Genomic DNA, 19,108 nt, shown 5'->3' with positions numbered 1-19,108 from the left:
AGAAAAACCACAGATGAGTTTCAAACAGCTTCATTAGAGCCGATCAGAAGGAAAGGCTGTTTGACTTTTACCGGATCGTTTCAACGTAGACGGATTTTCTGGCTGCTGTGTTTTGTGTCGTTGGACGAAAGCGTTAATAAAAATTATTTAAAAAGTGGAAAGAAGAAAAACTAAAGATTTGTTTACACCAGTGGTGTCCAAACAAAACATTTAAACTACTTCTGGACATAGTATAGTGTAATTTTGTTTTGTTTTGCTTTACCTGCTCGGTAATAAAGAATTTTAATGAAGCCCATAAATCCTTAAAGATTCAAAACATTAAGTAAAGTAGAAACACTGAATTTCCAAAAGTTTGGGGTCGTACACAGTACAGACCAAACGTTTGGACACACCTTTTAATTCAATGAGTTTCCTTTATTTTCATGACTATTGACATTGTAGATTCACACTGAAGGCATCAAAACTATGAATAACACATGTGGAAATATGCACTAAACAAAAAAGTGTAAAACAACTGAAAATAGCCCTTATATTCTAGTTTCTTCAAAGTAGCAACCTTTTGCTGTGATTACTGCTTTGCACACACTCTGCATTTTATTGGTGAGCTTCAAGAGGTCGTCACCTGAAATGGTTTTCACTTCATAGGTCAACCTGCCCTGTCAGGTTAATAAGTGGGATTTCTTGCCTTATAAATAGTCATGAAAATAAAGAAAACCCATTGAATTAGAAGGTGTGTCCAAACTTTTGGTCTGTACTGTATAAGCGCATATGGAGTGCCGTAATTTGAGAACAGCTGACGGTTTGTGTGGCAGAACAAAAAATAAATTACACATCAATTTGTAAGGCTAATGAATAAATTCATAAACACAAAAATAAAGGATATTATATCTATAATTTCAATATGTTTTAGTTTTATAAACACAATAGAGTTCCAAGTAGTTATAGTTTTTACCATTAACCCCCTTTTTATTTGTTTCACATAACAAAAACATTTTATAAATTTTATTTTTCTTTATCTTGTTAGTGTTGGCTAGATATAAGGTCTGTTTACCCGTGACACCTGACGGAAAAAAGTGTAACTAACCCCGCCCCCTAAAGTGGGCGGAGCTAAGAGACACTGAGGGGCGTGTCTAAGTGTGGGGATGAGAGGAGGGGCTAAGATGGGGCAAAAGAAACTTTGTTCCTGTCATAGTTGTAGCATTTCCTCATGAGCTGGTTTTATGTATTCCAGTTAACAAAAATGTTTTCTTGATCTCAGTTTTCGTTGTTAGATTTTGTTACCGACCTGAAGATCAGATGTGAGGCAGTAGGTTCAGTAGCAAACAGAGTTTGTGCCTCAGAGTAAATCAGTGAAGCTCTGCTCCAGCGAGTCACTGAAAGTTCAATCATATCCGTTTGTCTAATCCATAAATCTGCTTTTATCACCTCCATCTTAAATCCGCAGCTCATCTGATGCTGCAGGCAGCCAGAGGACGGCCGCTTCTCCGCTTTTCCTCCTCCTGCGCTGAGCTCCCTGATGAGCGGCGGGGAAATGACTTTGGCGGCTGCTGCTAATGCCTTATAATTGGCACGAGGAGACGCTCGCTCCGAACAATTACGAGCCGCTGGATCTCCAAGCTCCGCTGGGGGAGTCGGGGACGGGTCGCTGTCATGTTGGGAGCTTCAGCCTGCAGTGTTGTACATATTTAGGAGCTTTGAAACAGGCGCAGGGAGGCAGCTGCTGCCTGAAGGCGTCGCATTCAGGAGGTTTTCCTCACATCAACTGGGAAACAGCAGCTCAGGATTCACCGTAACCTTCATTTCAATTCAAATGTTTCAGATTTTCACCATTTTCAACAAAGTTCATATTTGTTTGATTAATTTGAGATGTTTTCCTCCCCTACCTTAAAAAAACATCCAGTCGTTTTTTGGCAATAAGTTCATGTTTTTTTGGTGTTTGGAAAATGAGGCGTTTCAAAACTCTCCCGATTGTTTGGTCAAATTCAACTGTTACCTAGCAACCCAAGCAGGGATCCATCCGCCTGTCGCCTAGCAACCCAACTAGAGCTCCATCTGATGTTGATGGTTTTCCATCACTATGACAAATTTTGCTGGACTATAAGTTGTGCCAGAAGTTATTGCGGTAAAAGATGACATCGTTGTTTTGAGATCATTTTCAATTACTATCATATTGATGCAAGAACACATCCTCAAAGGTCAATAAACTTTCATTTCTAATGAACATGAAACACCAGAGCTGGAAGACATTTCAAATATCCAAAATATATAACCCAAACAGAAACAACAAATAAAACTAATCATCTGTAAACAAAATAAAAGGTTCTGGTTGAGATCAGAGCACCAGACTGACGACAAGTCAGTAAGTTTAAAACGTAAGAAAACCACAATTTTCTATCCATTCATTCAGTATTTAATAGAGTTGACACAAAATAATGTTACGATTTAATTATGTTTTGTTTAATTCAGAAATTATGAAATGCTGAAAGACAGTCGGCCATCTTGATTGCAGAGAAAAATCTGTTGGTGTTTTTAAGAAAATGGACGCTTATCAATTAATCGATAGGATCAATTAACTTTATATTAACTCATTACTGGATTAGTAGCTTCTCTGATCCAAACCAGTTTTCTTTCATCTGAGGGAAATGGTTTGGGTAAATATTTTATAAAGTGCCTTGAGACAACATGTGATGTGAATCGGCTTTATGTAGATAAACTGAATTGAATGGAAACTTGGGCCGGATGATTTTTAGTTTTTTAAAGCGTAATGCAGCTTCATCCAGATGCCATTCAGTTTAAGAGGTTCCTTTTGTTTTGCACTGACTGGTTCAGCATCTTTTAACTCATTATTTATGAAAATATCTGGGTTCTCATTTGGATGCAGCGGAGAAGATGCTCAGCGGCTTGGTTTGTTCAGACATATGAAGTGTTTGTGGTAAAGCCGCTGCTGCAGGCGCAGTTCCCCTTCATCTCGGCCGTCCTCCAGCTCTGTTTGTTGAGCTGCAGCTCCATCCATCAGCGCCCGCAGGGAGGTTCTCAGTCTGTCGCCGGCTCCTCGTCTTAAAGCCTCGTCTCTCCGCTGGGGAATCCGGCTGGAAGCAGCTTCCACGTCCCTCATGTCTGCTGCTTTCAGCTCAGCGCCGCCGATGAATTATGGAGGCGAGCGGAACAGAAGCGGCCCGTTACCGAGCGCATTCATCCCGTCTCCTCTTAGTTACTACATGGTATAATTTTCATTTCAAAGCTTCGTCTTGTCTCAGGTTCTGCACTATCAGCAGAAATCTTAAAAACTGTGAAAAAGGAAACGCATCCTGTCTTTGATTTGCTTTCCTCGTTAAAAAAAGACACAAAGACGGAACAATGGTGTCAAAACTTGAGTGGAACAGCCGAGTGCATCCAGATTCTTACAGGAAACACGCAGAGATGTAAAATCACGAGTGTTGATGGCATGAAATAGGGCTACAACTAACGATTATTTTAGTATGCTACTATTCTAACAATTAATCAATTATTCTGATGATTAATCGATTAATCGCGGCAAAAACAGAAAATCTCACCAAGTACTTTTGCTCTTATTTCTTAACACACTTGAAATATGAAAAAATTAACTTACAGACTTAAGTCATTTTCAGGCAGAAATATGAGTTTGTTTTCAGTCAATAAATCCTGAATGTTGATTAGAAACGTTTTGTTCCATCGGCAGATTATTTTATTTGTAACAATATATTTTCACCATGTTTTTTAGTGAAATAATCTGGCAATGAAACAAGAACTTTTTCATCAATATTAAGGAATTATTGGCTCAAAATAACCTCCTATTATCTTGCTGAGAGAACTAAATATCTTTAGTTTTCTCTTAAGATATTTGCACAAATTACTTGACTAAAAATACTTGATTTTGTGCTTTTGCAGCGATCAAAGAGAAACAACGAAGATTTTTCATTTAATCACAAGGTTTTTCAATAATCTGTATAAAACTGATTGAGCTTTAAGAATGTGTTCTTGCATTACCATTATATTACTTAAAAATAAAATCAGAACAACAATATTATCGTTTATCAAGATTCTTTTCTGGGATAATTTATCGTCCAGGAAAATGTGTTATTTTGTCATTCCTAGTCAAAATAAAAACTAGTTTTTATAAATATGTAAACATATTTTGTTTTAGAGATTACAAACTGCAGCTTTGAAGGTGGAATAGGTTTGGTAAATATTTAATTCTGTTTAAATGGATCTTTGAGATGACAGGTTGGACTTCCTGTCTGCCTGGTTTGCTGCAGGTCATACGGCTGCAGCGTCTCCTCCGTCCTCGCTCTGCAGCCGTCGCCCCCCTGTGGCTCTAAATGTTCCAGCAGCTAGCTGCAGGTTTTGGTCAGTGTGTCGGGGAGCCAGGCTTTGTGACAGACTGCGCTCTGAGTTTGGGAGGGAAATCTTTTAGCTGCTCCTCAGAGCCGCAGAAGGATGTCGAGCCAATCAAACATTTATTTTTTGTGGTTTTATAACGCTTACCGAAACTGCGCCATGAATTATGATTTATTATTTAAACTTATGCTTAGAACAGTTTGTACAAGCATCTCTGTTTGCAACTAGTGTATCTAATTGAGTTCTTGTCACCAAACATTTGCTGATATCTGCAAAGTCAGTCCAGTTTATGTAGAAAGCTCATTTAAAAACAAAATGGTTGACCAAAGTGCAATAATAAAGACATAGGAGTGAATGATCTGTGCAAACTCCTGCTTGGACAAAGTAATCTCTACTTTGACGAGTCTCAAATCTAAGACGGCCATCTTAGATTGGTGGCTGTGGATTTTAAATATGGAGTCAAAGTATGAATATGGAGCTGATATTTACCTGCTGGGCCCCAGATGACCCATTTGAGCAGAATAATATGAGTTCAGTCTTCTGTGATGCGTCCATGAATTAGAAAAGATGGGAAAACAAATTAGATTGGCAAAATATTTTCAAACAGTCACACAAATATTTTCTTAAAGGGGCAGTACCGTGTTTTTATAGCATAATCAATTAGCTATGTTACCTTCAGCTGTTCTGAAAATGCTACATATATCAAATATGACTTAAAAGTAATTAGACTTCTTAAATTAACATCTTGAAATTGGGCCTCTGTCTCTTTAAGAAACTGCTGCTCGTTCTGAAACTTCACGAAATTATCACAACATGGCTCCTCTATCAACCTCAGAAGTAGCTCTTATAATGAGCTCAGCAGGTGTTTGCTAATTTCTGTTGGCTAGTTTGAAGGAGCTGAGTGGGGGAGGAGCTGTGCCTCGAAGGCGGGGCTATGTCCACCCAGGCATTTTGTACAGCTGAATGGTTGCCATGGAGATTAAAGGATTTCTGAAACATCCATGAAAGAATCAAATCAACACTGCAGGAATATTTCTGATGAGGGAAAAACTTTGAAACATGATGTAAAGCTCAAAAACGTTGATTCTACATGATACTTACCCTTTAAAATGACATAAAGTAACTACAAAAAAACCAAAGTGAGAAAATAGATGTTTGAAGGGCGAGTATCATGGTTCGGGCAGTTCTGTTCCTGAAACGGGGAAGTTCTTCCTCTCGTTCTGCAGCTCGGAGTTGGAAGGATCATCTGCTAAGACGAAGCTGCGGGATTGTTAGCGTCTCTCTGAGACAGGAAGGGAATGTTTGTGTTTTTTCCAGCAGGATTAATCCTGCCGGACAGTCGGAGAAACAGCAGGCGTTCTCTGCAGAGCGTTTTTCTGCTGATGAAGGTTTTTGTTTTCCAGGTTTAGACTCAGATGATCAATGAAATCAACCGGATCGTTTGTTTTTTTCTGTCTTGGCTGCTGCCTGCGTGACTCTGTGCACCGTGTTCAGGTTTTCCCCTGTGGTCGGACGCAGACTTTACGAGTTTTATCTAGCACCATCAGGAACTGAGGGAGGCTGACTGCTGAGTGAACTCCTGAAAATCTGGTGTAGTTCTACTTTTTTAAGCTTCCAGTTTATCTTCACTACTAATCGCAGATAGTTTCGGTTGTGGTGACAAAATGATGAGAAAGTTGCAGCTTCCAGTGGATTTGAGAAGAAATAATTTGTCACATTATCTGAAACTGTGCAATCGGCGTTTTCACATCAGGAGGAAGAATTGCTGTAAAGTCATTCGGCTGGGTTTTTAAATAATTTAATTTACTTTTAAATAAATAAGGCAGGTTTGAATGTTTCAAGATCCAACATCATGCAAATATCCTACAATTGCTACACAATAACCTGAAATCAAAAATAAGATTCTGTTTATTTCTGTCTTCCAGGTTTGTCAGCAGCTGTGAAGAAGACGCACGCTTGTAAGTTCACTTGTTTTAATATAGAAATATATGGATTTTTTTTCTTTTGCAATTTTATGAAATATTTACGTCTTCTTCTAAGAATACCAAAGATAAAACCATTTTTCAGACATGAACATTGATGTTTATTGAACTTGTTTTACACGGAGAAAGTTAGAGTTAAAATCACCTTAATCTAGTTCTAATACTGAAAAAAAACCTTATGTGGTGCAGAATTAATCGTCAGAATAACTGATTATTACTTTATCTGTTTCCTTTGGTGATAAAAGATATTTTTAAAATGTTTTTTATTCCATTTGTTTTATACTTGAACCTTACCACAACACTGACAATATTGGTGTTAAAGTCTTAAAATCTACAAAGTAGAACAGATAAAACAAAAAACAAAAGTTGAATAAATTTAGAGATAAATGGGGAAATTATTATTACAGAAAGTTATGGACAACCCTGACCATCTTTTCATTAGACTGTTTTAGGAAAACAGAGTGTCTTCAGTCAGAGGCGTCTTCAGAGTCACAGTTAAACAGACTGCTACAGGAGAGCTTTCCTGCCAACAGCCATCGCTATCTACAATAACTCTATGAAGAATTTGAATTAATATAAGTTATGACAACATTTAATTTCCCTTTGGAATCAATAAATTTGTAAATAAAACAATGTGTAACTTTTAGTCTATAGAAATAAAGTTACATGTTTGTATTAAATCTTTGGAATTTTTTGAAAGAGAAAAAAAATGTTGCTTTAGAAACAATGTGGCGCTTTCTCTGATTGGCCCAGAGGCTTGTGGGTGGGGCGTTCAGAACGCCGGGGGCGTGGCCAGTGCGATGACGTCACCGCCACTCGTCCCCTCACGCTGTGCGGAGCAGCCAGAGGATGACAGAGCGGGAGGAGAGCGGCGCGGGTCACACGCAGCTCCCTCCATCAGTCTGGATTGTTCTAAATATGTATTTTGTCATTTCCGCCATGAAAGGTGAGTTGGGCTCCGGCCTCGTCTCTCTGCTGTGGGCGTTTCGGTTTGTTCCTGCGGGGCTGCGCGCCTGTTTGAACCCCGCGGCTGGTTGTTGACAGCGGAGCCCCGCAGCGCGACGCCTCGCTTATTTTGGGAGTCCGACTTTAAAGGAGAGTGTGATGTGAGACGATGCGTGTCGGACATGAATGTTCTGGAAGTGTTTCTCAGACCGGGCTGATTCCAATATGCTCTGAAGTTTTCTGAAAGCTCGTTTTTATCCAGCTGTTTTGGTTGTGACAGAAAATTCACCAACTTCAGATTTATTTTGTGCACCGCTGAAGTGACAAACGAAGCATCTCTGTTAGCGGTGGCGATGTGGACTGTAGTTTGTGATAAAGGCGTGATATCGGTAAAAGTAACGATCTTTTTAACGTCACATAGCAAATTTTGCTGGATGCAAAAGTTATTGTGATAAACAATAATGTTATTGTTTCAAGTTTTATAATGGTAGCAATGCAAAAACACATTCCCAAAAATTAATAAACTTTTAATTCTAATAAACATTTTACTCTGGAAGAGGAAGACATTTTAAATATTCCAAATAAAATAAACTGAGTCTTCAAAAAATGACTAGATGAGACTGAAGACTTTTACCATCCAGGTTTTGGTATTAAGATGGAGAAAAGTAAAATGATAAATCATGCAAATGGAAAGTATTGAGCTCCTTTGAATTTATTAATTGATTTATTGATTATTCGTCAGGCCAATGTATGACTGTAAGTGTGTGTCACAGTAATTACAGCCCCACAAACACAAATAATGCCCCTGAAAAACGTTCCCATGTGTAATACACTGTCTTTAGGACACCAGTGTGGTTTGTGAGCTGCACATGGTAACTGCATTTTTCAATTCATTGGTGTTCAATGAACAAACAGTGGAGAAAATAATCAAACTAACAATCCCGACAGTTTTGTTTTATTAAACACAGTTAATTTGAATTTACTATGATAAATGATTAAAGAAACAATAAACAGAAGAAGTTGTTTGTATTATTTTGGTGTTTCTTGTTATGTTTTATATGAATAATATCCACCAGTAAGCAGAAAAACAGGCTGATGTGTGAGAGTTTCAGCACAAAGTGAAGAAACAAACTGTGTGAAGTTTGTCCAGGTGTGAGGTGTGTCTTAACTGAATCAACAGAGTTGCATATTTTTTGAAGTGCATCTTGTACCTGTGATGCATTTCTGTCCTTCAGATGGTTTTATTCTGGGAACGTTGTGGTAGTTTGTGGCCTGTAATGAACCGACATGTTTTCAGGTGGTTTTCCTTTGCCTGGTTAGGGAGTGAATATGCAATGAGAGTAAGACATTTACCACTGAAAGCTTCTCAGCTGAACCCCATTTCTTTATTTTGTTTTTTTACTTTTTGATTTTATTATTGAAATAATTTATTTATTCATTTTATTTTTAACAGAACACTAGTATGTTTTTTACTCTTCATTTTTATTTTTTATGTTATTCATTTATTTTTTAAACGAACACCATTTCTTAATTTTTTTATTTAAATTACCGTATTTTTCGGACTATAAGCCACTACTTTCCCCCCACGCTGTGAACCATGTGGCTTGTAGCCCAGTGAAGCTTTGTGTGGATTTTTCTTCAACCACCAGGGGGCTCTTCAGCAGGAAGTGAATCATTAGAAGTCAAAATTGGAAATCAAAGAAGAAAGCTCTCATTTTCGTTTAGCACAAGCTCATGCTAGCGGCAGGCATGATGGAGAAATGTCTTCAAACTCAGACCCCTCATCATGGAAACAACACGAAGAAATTCATATGATGACGCTTTAATTTGAAGGCTATCGACCTGGCAGGACAGATCGATATCCGCTGCACGTAAACTCGGCGTGAACGAGTCCGTGGGAGCGGCTTATTTATGCACGTTTACAGTTTTTAAAAAAAACTTTGTGGGTGCGGCTTGTAGTGAGGTGCCCTCTATAGTCCGGAAAATACAGCATATATTTTAAATTCAGTTTTAAATTGAACCCACATCGGTACTTCTTTATTTTTCAGTTTTTATTGTTGTTTCTATTATTTTTAGTTTTATTCTTTTCATATATATTTATATATCTTAACAAACCTCACTTATTTTTTTTTTACTTTTTATTTTATTTTATTACTTAACCAAACCTCACATCATTTATTTATTTTATTAATTTTTATTACAGCGGAAGCCGTCTTTAGTAAATCTGAAATATCCCTTGAGGATAAACTAACTTCCTTTTGAAAACCGTTGTGTTTTAGTCAGAGTACGTTGAGTTTTGCTGCTGCAGGTTTTGTTTTGTTCGTCTTTTTGCCGTCCTGTCCAGAGTTTCAGTCTGAGGGAAACGGCAGCAGGAGGCGTTCAGCCAGCTTGTTATGTCAGAGGATTACAACAGCCAGGAGATTATTTAACTGTTACTGGGAGGAAGAGGAGGAAGAGGAAGAGGTGACATCATTTCAGTCTCAACAACTGAAATATGAAAAAAATGTATTTATAACCTAAGAAATGTCCCCCCTTCAAATTTATCCCTTTATGTTTGGCAATTTTCAATAATAAATAACTGAATAAACGTTTAAAGTGCAAGAAATGAACTGAATAATAAAATAAAGCCACATTTTAATAATATTACCAAAAAAAGCTGATGTTGCCTAAAAACGTGCAGAAGAGCTGATCATTTTCAGGATTTATCCACATCCACATCGGTCTGCAGCTGTTGTTGCTCAGGAATTAGTCGCTGCCGCCCGTACAAATGGGACTGAAATGTTGTCATCCAGGAATTATTCATGGCTTTGCTTCATATGTTCTTGTTTCTTAAGCCTCTTTATTAATTAATCCAGTTTGCTTGTGGTGCGTTCAAGTGCACCCAGGATTTACTGACTTCCATCTTTACTCTGATGTTTTCAGCAGCTCTTGGTTTGCAGTCGTGAGAAAAGACTCGGAAACTGAAGGCAGATTTGAAGCAGGAGGCTGTTTTTGTTGTTGTTGTAGGGAAACCGAATTGTTTCAGATCCTCGGCGCCGTCTGCGCAGCCGTCTTTGATCTGAACGTTATTATTTCTTTAGAGCTCAGTTTGAGATAATTTATCCATCAGGGAATCGCTTCGCCCGAGCTTCAGTGTTTCTGGAGTGAGCAGCGGTGGCTGTCGTGAAGTTCTTCCTGCTCATTAGGCTCCACTTAGCGCCGCTATCCTGTTAATTACACTTTCTGCAGCAGCATCCGAGTGCAGCGTCCACAGGGAGCAAATTTAAAAGTTCAAGTGTTGGATGCAGAATAAATCGTCTGCTTCAAGCTGCTGCGCTGCAACAGTATCAGTTTACTGGCTTATCAGCCTGCAGGACATCAGATAAAGAAGGAATCTACAGAGGTTCATGAATACAATGATGGGAACAAAATGCTTATTTCAAAAGATTTAAGAGGAAAACAAGCAGCTGATTTTTATGCATTAATTAATTAGTCATCTGCATACAGGTGGATACAATTGAATGCATATGTGAACACCAAGCGGACCAGAGACTTCTTCAAAAGCAGGAAGCAGACTGTAGCGCAGGGCATTCTGGGTAAATACAACCAAAACAAATGTGTTAGCTTAGCGTTAGCGGGAGAAATGTCTTGTGGTCTGATAAAATCTGTCGCCTCCATTTCTGTTTCCATCTGGAAGGAAGTTTTACTCAGTGTCTTCTTCAGAGGTTTTTGGGTTGTTTCCTTCAGTGGTTCTTGGTGCAGCGCCCCCACAGGCCAGGAGGGGAATAGGTTGGTTTGACTCAGAGCAGAGAGAAAGAACCACAGCAGCTGGAGATGGAGCAGATGTTTTGGTTCCAATTGAACCGAGTCTACCGGACTGTCAGGTGGGAAAACATCCTAAAAGGAGAAAAACACTTAAAATTTCTGTCAACCTTCCCAAAATGTGACGCCAAAGCATCTTCTACTGCAATGGTCAGAGAAACGGTAAGCAGAGCACAGGTGGAACTGATATAAACCGAATAAGATCTGGAAATGTGCAAAAAAAAAAAAGCTTGAATAACAGTTTTCATATCTGTTGGTGAAATAATATGATCACTTTGGCAATATTTTGTAAGTGAGACCGAAAATGACTATTTAAAGATAACAAGAATCAACATTTTGCAAAATGTTCCTGTGAAAGACTCGACCTGTAAGGTTAAACTGTTTCAGAAGTTATTGCTATAATACATAATGTTGTTGTTTTGAGATCATTTTCAGTAATATAATGGTCATGGAATAACACATTCTCACAGATCGAAGAACTTCAAATTCTAATGAACATTTAACACTGAGACTGGAGGAAATATCCAAAATAAATACACAAAACTACAGAATCAATAAATAAAATGAATTATGAAATCTCAGCTGAAATAAAGTCTTTCAAAAAAAGGAACTTGTTGAGAAAAAAGGATGAGACTTTTGTTTGTTAGAAAGAGAAAAACGATAAATAATGCAAATGGAAATTATTGAGCTTCTTTTAATTTATCATGCGATTTATTGATTATTGCGACAGGCATACGGACGTTAGAGGAGAATTTTCATTGCTGAGTTTCAAGCTTTTACTTTTTAGACTCAAAGCTTTTATGTTTAATATTGTGGTATAAAACCGTCATGAATGTCGTTTTGCTGCCTCACTTTTAACATTCAGTCAGAACAAAAAGTTCACACCAAACACTTTGATCGACTTTATTTCAATCCCCATCTATAATCCTAATCCTGTAAAACAGCAAGATCTCCTGAGTGGATGCTGGAGGATTCAGCAGTCGATTCTCTGTCGGATGAACAAGCTGCTGCTTCGTCTGCTGGTCGTGTTGGAGCGCCGTGTGTGCCGCCATATGTCCGCCGTTGGAAGGTCCTGATTGGAACTGGCTTCAGCGCGGGAAGAAAAAAGATTCAAAGGATGTTTTTGGTCGACGATGCATCGCTTTCAGACAGAGATCTGACCTCCACACCTGTTCAAAGGTGACCTGGCTGTTATGCAGGATAACCTGTACAAAACGTTACTTTTTTTCCCACAAAATCATTCTTAGAAAACGAGATTTTATTCTGATCAGTTCTGCCTATTTTGAGCTGTTTTAGGGCCTCTGTCACTTTAAATCCAAACGAGCTGCTGCTGGCCACGCCCCCAAACTCAGTGTTTACACTCAGACCTGAAAATGGCTGCAAACAGATGAGCAATTATTCAACTGTGCATCGCAAGTGGTTACAATTAATTTAAAATTTCTTTAATCAAGGACAGCATGTTAAACAATGTTTCATGATAAAAACACAACAGCTGTGGCTGTGGACACAGGCTAATAGCAAACCCAGTTCTTGGTTGGATCTGTAATAAAAGACACTGAAATAAAAGTTAAACCAATCCGATGCTGAATTTCTGCAACTATAAACAAGAAAAACATTGAAACACGTTTTAGAGGAAGCAGATTTGTGACGTTACATTTCGGAGGTTTTTGAATCGGCTCGTTTTCCAAGCACCAAAAAGCATCAACTTGTCTCCAAAAAACAGCTTGATGTTTTTTTTAAGAGCTTCGACTGTTTTTAGAAACAAATGGAAGAACAAAACGTGAATTTTGCATATCAGGTCCCCTTTAATCTGCAGATAAAACTCAGAAAATGTCTTTTTTTCTCCTGGCTGCAGTCTGGCTCCGTCTCAGATCTCCTCTGAGCAGCAGCCTGGGAAGACTCGATGGAAGAGCGATCTGAGCGGAGGGATGATGAAAACGGGAGCAGCCCGCGCTCAAAGCCATTCAGTAAAACGGCGGCTCTGCGTGCGCCGCTGTTTTACGAGTGCTTTCGCTGCAGATTCAGGAGGAGAACATGAAAGTTTTCAGTTCGGTTGATGGACGGCGCTCTGACGGCTGACGAGTCATTAAAACGAGTTTCCCTTCAGTTTGACTCGTGTAAAAACTCACCAGAGAGGAATCGTACTTTTTCAATCAAAACTCTCAGCTACATCAGACAGAGATGTTCTCAGCCTGAATTATGTACAAAAATACAAAGAAACCCTGGAAAGGAATAAATTCATTATTCTAATCACTAGAATACTACAGTAAATACTACAGTAGTTTAGTGTAGAAAGAAATCCACTACAAATAATATGAGCTAATAACAAATAATATAAACACTGAGAAATGATACCACAATATTCTGTAATAACAAAAAAGTGACAGTAAAATGTTTATTATTCTTTCAGAGGCAGCTGTATGGCTGTGACACATCAATTAACACAAATACTGTTAAAAAACTTTTCCATTTGTAATACGCTTCCTTATAGCACCAATATGATGTAATAATCACATTTCCAAATTTATTAATATTTACTGATGCTTTCGTTGAATAAACAGTGGAGAAAATAGTAAAACTAAATCCTGATACAGATACAGATCATTTGGGGATTTTAAACAGCATTAACTGGGATTTATCATAATGATTAATCTGAATTATTATGAGACATTTATCAAGATAAATGATAAACGATATGATAATTAAGCCTGTCGCAATAATCCATCAGTCGTATAACAAATGAATATCAGCTTGATAATTTCTATTCTGATTATTTTTTGAAGGGAAAATTTTCTTACAGAAACCATAATTCATTTTATTAATGGTTTCAGTTGTAAGAGGTTTTTATTTCTGTTTTTGAGGTTTTCGTTTGGATATTTAAACTGTCTTCCAGTTCCAGGTTTAGATCTCCATTAGCAATTAAAGTTTACTGATCCTTGAGAATGTGTTCTGGCATTATTATTATGGCATTATTACCATTTTATTACTTAAAAATGGTCTAAAAACAACAGTATTATTGTTTACCGCAATAACTTGCAGGACAATTTATCATCCAGTAAATTTTTTTATTGTTACAAGTTTAATTTTTTATGCATTTAATTGTATTTTCAAAATTATTGATCGGTGGAAAAAATAACTAACAATCCTGACAAACAGCATTAACTGGATTTTATCATAACAATAAATCTAAGTTATTATCATAATAAGATATTTATCACGATAAATATTATCTGATAAATGCCCAGCCATATCCCTCATTATTTCAGCTGCAGTAAGATGTGAATAAAAAATGTTTTTGTTTTTCTAAATGCGACCGAACCCAAGGTTATCCTCAGACCCCCACCTTCCTCTCATCAGTTAGACTCCTCTTCCTCTTCGGATGTTTTGTTATCAGCCGGAACAGAGAAAGCGGCGCGGCCTTCAAGGCTCGGCGGCGCCGTCCGAGGGGGAGGCTGCTGGATGCTAGAGCCCAATCAGAGGTCTGCAGCTGTACGTATAAATATCTGCTGCTCCCACATCCACTCTAATTTTAGGCGGAGGCTTTGTTCAACATCTGCTTTGATGTTGAAATGCTGAATTCAGGCGGGATTAACGTTCGGAGAGCTAATTACAGCAGAGAGGAGGCTGCCACGTCTGAGGCTTCGCCTGCGTTTATGGGGTTTTCATAAATCTGTTCATATTTTTTAAAGTTGGTCTCAGCATCTTCCTTCCACATCTCACCCAGATAACGAGGCTTTGTGCTCTGCAATGATTTTTGGATGGATGTTGACTGCAAGAATTTATCACCTGGAGCTGCAAAGTTGTTGTAAAAAGGTTTGAAAGCTCCCACAGCTAAGCACCCAGGAGCAGCAAAAGCCAGGTGGGCGGCTAGCTGGGCCAAAACCCGACCTAGCAGCACTAAAATGACCCCCAGCGCAGGAAAAGGCCCAGAAACCACGAATCAGGAACAGTACCTCCACTATTGCTAAAACGCTTTACAAACATATCTAACTGAAGCTAATGCTAAAATGAAAGCCCAACATGGTATCTAGCTGAAGCTAATGCTAAGATGAAAGCCCAACATGGTGTCTAACTGAAGCTAATGCTAAGATGAAAGCCCAACATGGTATCTAACTGAAGCTAATGCTAAGATGAAAGTCCATCATGGTGTCTAACTGAAGCTAATGCTAAGATAAAAGTGCTATACCAACATGGTATCTAGCCAAAGCTAATGCTAAGATGAAAGCGCTATACCAATATGGTATCTAGCTGAAGCTAATGCTAAGATGAAAGCCCAACATGGTATCTAACTGAAGCTAATGCTAAGATGAAAGTCCATCATGGTGTCTAACTGAAGCTAATGCTAAGATGAAAGCCCAACATGGTGTCTAACTGAAGCTAATGCTAAGATGAAAGCCCAACATGGTATCTAACTGAAGCTAATGCTAAGATGAAAGTCCATCATGGTGTCTAACTGAAGCTAATGCTAAGATAAAAGTGCTATACCAACATGGTATCTAGCCAAAGCTAATGCTAAGATGAAAGCGCTATACCAATATGGTATCTAGCTGAAGCTAATGCTAAGATGAAAGCCCAACATGGTATCTAACTGAAGCTAATGCTAAGATGAAAGTCCATCATGGTGTCTAACTGAAGCTAATGCTAAGATAAAAGTGCTATACCAACATGGTATCTAGCCGAAGGTAATGCTAAGATGAAAGCGCTATACCAATATGGTATCTAGCTGAAGCTAATGCTAAAATGAAAGCCCAACATGGTGTCTAACTAAAGCTAATGCTAAGATGAAAGCGCTATACCAACATGGTATCTAGCCGAAGGTAATGCTAAGATAAAAGTGCTATACCAACATGGTATCTAGCCAAAGCTAATGCTAAGATGAAAGCGCTATACCAATATGGTATCTAGCTGAAGCTAATGCTAAAATGAAAGCCCAACATGGTGTCTAACTAAAGCTAATGCTAAGATGAAAGTCCATCATGGTATCTAGCCGAAGCTAATGCTAAGATGAAAGCGCTATACCAATATGGTATCTAGCTGAAGCTAATGCTAAGATGAAAGCGCTATACCAATATGGTATCTAGCTGAAGCTTATGCTACGATGAAAGCCCAACATGGTGTCTAACTGAAGCTAATGCTAAAATGAAAGCCCAACATGGTGTCTTAACTAAAGCTAATGCTAAGATGAAAGTGCTATACCAATATGGTATCTAGCCGAAGCTAATGCTAAGATGAAAGCGCTATACCAATATGGTATCTAGCTGAAGCTTATGCTACGATGAAAGCCCAACATGGTGTCTAACTGAAGCTAATGCTAAAATGAAAGCCCAACATGGTGTCTTAACTAAAGCTAATGCTAAGATGAAAGTGCTATACCAATATGGTATCTAGCTGAAGCTAATGCTAAGATGAAAGCCCAACATGGTATCTAGCTGAAGCTAATCCTAAGATGAAAGCGCTATACCAACATGGTATCTAGCTGAAGCTAATGCTAAGATGAAAGCCCATCATGGTGTCTAACTGAAGCTAATGCTAAGATAAAAGTGCTATACTAACATAGTACCTAGCTGAAGCTAATGTTAAATTGCTATACCAACATGGCATTTAGCAAAAAGCGATACACAATAATTAGCTCCACTGTTAGCGTATTAGCGGCAGCCAGTTGGGCAGTACCGACCCGCTGTGGCAGCATGGACGCATCAGGACGGGCGGGGCGGCCACAGAACCGTTCCACATGTAACTGTAGACGACATTTTATATCTTTTTAGAGGCAGCATGTTGATCCTCAGATCCAAACTGAATTTCTTAGATCTCTAAAGCAAACATACAAGTTCTGATCCCGGAACGTAAAGTCAGGCTAAAAAGGAGCGTTTGATACGTCAGATGAACCGTTTCTTTGTTGTCTGTGGATGAAAACGTTCCTGTTTGTTGTGTTAATGTTGCTGCGCTCTTACATAACGCCCCTCTGCTTAATATAGCATCTGAGAGGCGAGCCGTCACTCTGAGAGTATAAATACACTCAGGTTGGCTTTGAGCTCTCTGACAGCACTGACACTTTATCAAAACCGTTTGGGTCCTTTATCAGAGAATCAAGGCCTTAAAAGAATGTTTACAGCTTTTCCAGACTAATTATTCTCCCTGTTCTCATATAAAAATACCTCAAAACATGTTGAAATAGTTGGAAATGATGTGAAATGACTACATATAACTTAAACAAAAAGAATTAGAAACAGAGCCGAAGTTTATCACAAAGTATTAAATGATAAAAAAATCACAAGATAAAGTTATAATATTATGAGAATAAAGTCAAAATAAGACGATAAAGTCATAATAATATGAATTTATTGTTATTTTATTTCATTTTTTTGAGCATGGCCCTAATAATCTGTTGCAGAATTTAAAGCCGGAATGTTTTCGACTAAACTTGTTTTTTTGTTTCCTTGTATGGTTTTTATACAATCGTAGCTGAAATCTTATTTAAAGATTTCTACCATGAAATGATGAACTTGAAATGAGATGATGTCAAACTTCATTAATTTATACACCAAGGTGTTGTAATTTCTTCCACTCGTGTCTGATTAAAGGAGGAGTGATGCTGTGGGCTTCTCCATTGATTTTTTGGTATTTTCAGTTTATTCAATAAAGAGAAATAATCATTGATTATCTCTACTGTTTTCAATGTTTCAAACAGGAAACGGTACAAATGTGGACTGTGTTGGATTAACTGTTGGGAGCTTTTTAAAGTTTTTTGTCCCTGACTGTTTCTTTTCTGCAGCTCAGATTGAGATCATCCCCTGTAAGATCTGTGGAGATAAATCCTCAGGGATCCACTATGGCGTCATTACCTGCGAGGGCTGCAAGGTAAGATCCATTTGATCCTGAACCTTTTGCTCTAACTCTTCCTAGATAAATACAGAAGCATATAATTCCTTAGCGAGTTAAAGATCTTCCTCCTTCCAACAAAAAAAGGATGATCTAATTAAAGTGAAAGCTCTGAAGATAATCCTACGATGCGTTCCCACCAGCCCCGTTCAGTCGCTTTAATCCAACTCCAGTCCGTTTCCTTAGAAAGTCCGATTCGGATCATAAAAATCAAACCTCGGTCTGGATTCAGTCGAAGTGAACTCTGATTCAGTTTGAATGAAGATGTGAACACTAAGCAGACTAAAGACCGCTCCAAAAGCAGGAAGTGGACTACAGTGCAGGGCATTCTGGGTAAATACAACCAAAACAAATGTGTTAGCCTACAGCTAAATGGCTCCTGTAATTTACCAAAGAAAAGAGAAATCCTCCAGCCGCTAAAATCTGATGCTACTTCATTTTTATTATATGTAGGAGTGGCGCTCACTATCTGCATTTTTATTGACCAAATAATGTTGCAAATTGGAATTACAAAAATGAAGTTGTTTAATAGAAACACGCTAATTTTGAAAATATGTTTTCGATAAAACGTTTTGGATGAAGTGTTTTTTTTCCAACTGTATCAAAATTAGTGTGTTTCGCTAAGCTGCAACAGAAACACGAGTCACACGATCAACGACCGGATGTTACTACTGACAGAAACAACAAAGAAGAGGAAGAAGACAGGAACTGGTCTGAGAATGATGATTTTTAATGACTTATCACGTAAACAAACTTATTTACGTGGGAATAAGTTATGGATTTTTCAACGTTACTGGAATACCGACAAAATTTTGCACTTGTAATGGAAATGCAGCTAGTGTCTTCCTCAGAGATTTTTGGTGTGAATGTTCCTTCAGTGATCTGGCAACAGGTTGCACCTCATCCTCATGGAGAATGAATAAAATAAAATAAAAGAATCAGTCAGGATGCAACTTAGAGGTAAAATATTGCTGCCTCCCCCTCCTACTGCTGCCCTGGGAAACCGCCCCTGCGTCCAGCTAGCTGCTCCTGCTTAGCTTTTGTTTACAGTTTCTGTGAGAATTGGGTCTGAATTGTTAGCAGCTGCAGGCGTTTCCATGTGGATTATCAGTCACAAGGCTTCAGTCACTCTGACAGCTGGA

At 38.3% G+C, this 19,108-nt stretch overlaps 1 protein-coding gene and 1 long non-coding RNA gene across 3 annotated transcripts in view; one reads left to right on the top strand and one right to left on the bottom strand.

Annotated features, from left to right (window-relative positions):
• Positions 1–19,108, top strand: part of LOC114143417 (nuclear receptor ROR-alpha A-like) — a 53,783-nt gene that overhangs the window by 20,365 nt on the left and 14,310 nt on the right. Inside the window, exons 2-3 of one of the 2 annotated variants that reach the window (XM_028015439.1) lie at positions 6,285–6,317; positions 17,860–17,945. In XM_028015439.1, coding sequence (XP_027871240.1) covers positions 6,285–6,317; positions 17,860–17,945 — 119 coding nt within the window. Of the gene's footprint in view, positions 1–6,284; positions 6,318–7,042; positions 7,288–17,859; positions 17,946–19,108 lie in introns of those variants that run through there. The other variant, XM_028015440.1, reaches the window with a different exon arrangement.
• LOC114143418 (uncharacterized) lies at positions 998–18,659 on the bottom strand. Its single transcript, XR_003595243.1, has 3 exons — positions 18,605–18,659; positions 14,018–14,022; positions 998–1,010 (listed from the first exon to the last, which is right to left on the bottom strand). It is a non-coding gene; the product is annotated as an uncharacterized LOC114143418 (long non-coding RNA).

Source organism: Xiphophorus couchianus, chromosome 4 (assembly GCF_001444195.1).
Source record: "Xiphophorus couchianus chromosome 4, X_couchianus-1.0, whole genome shotgun sequence".
NCBI classification, from domain to species: Eukaryota; Metazoa; Chordata; class Actinopteri; order Cyprinodontiformes; family Poeciliidae; genus Xiphophorus; species Xiphophorus couchianus.
Note: the sequence above shows the minus strand (reverse complement) of the source record. Positions and strands in the feature narration are given on the sequence as shown.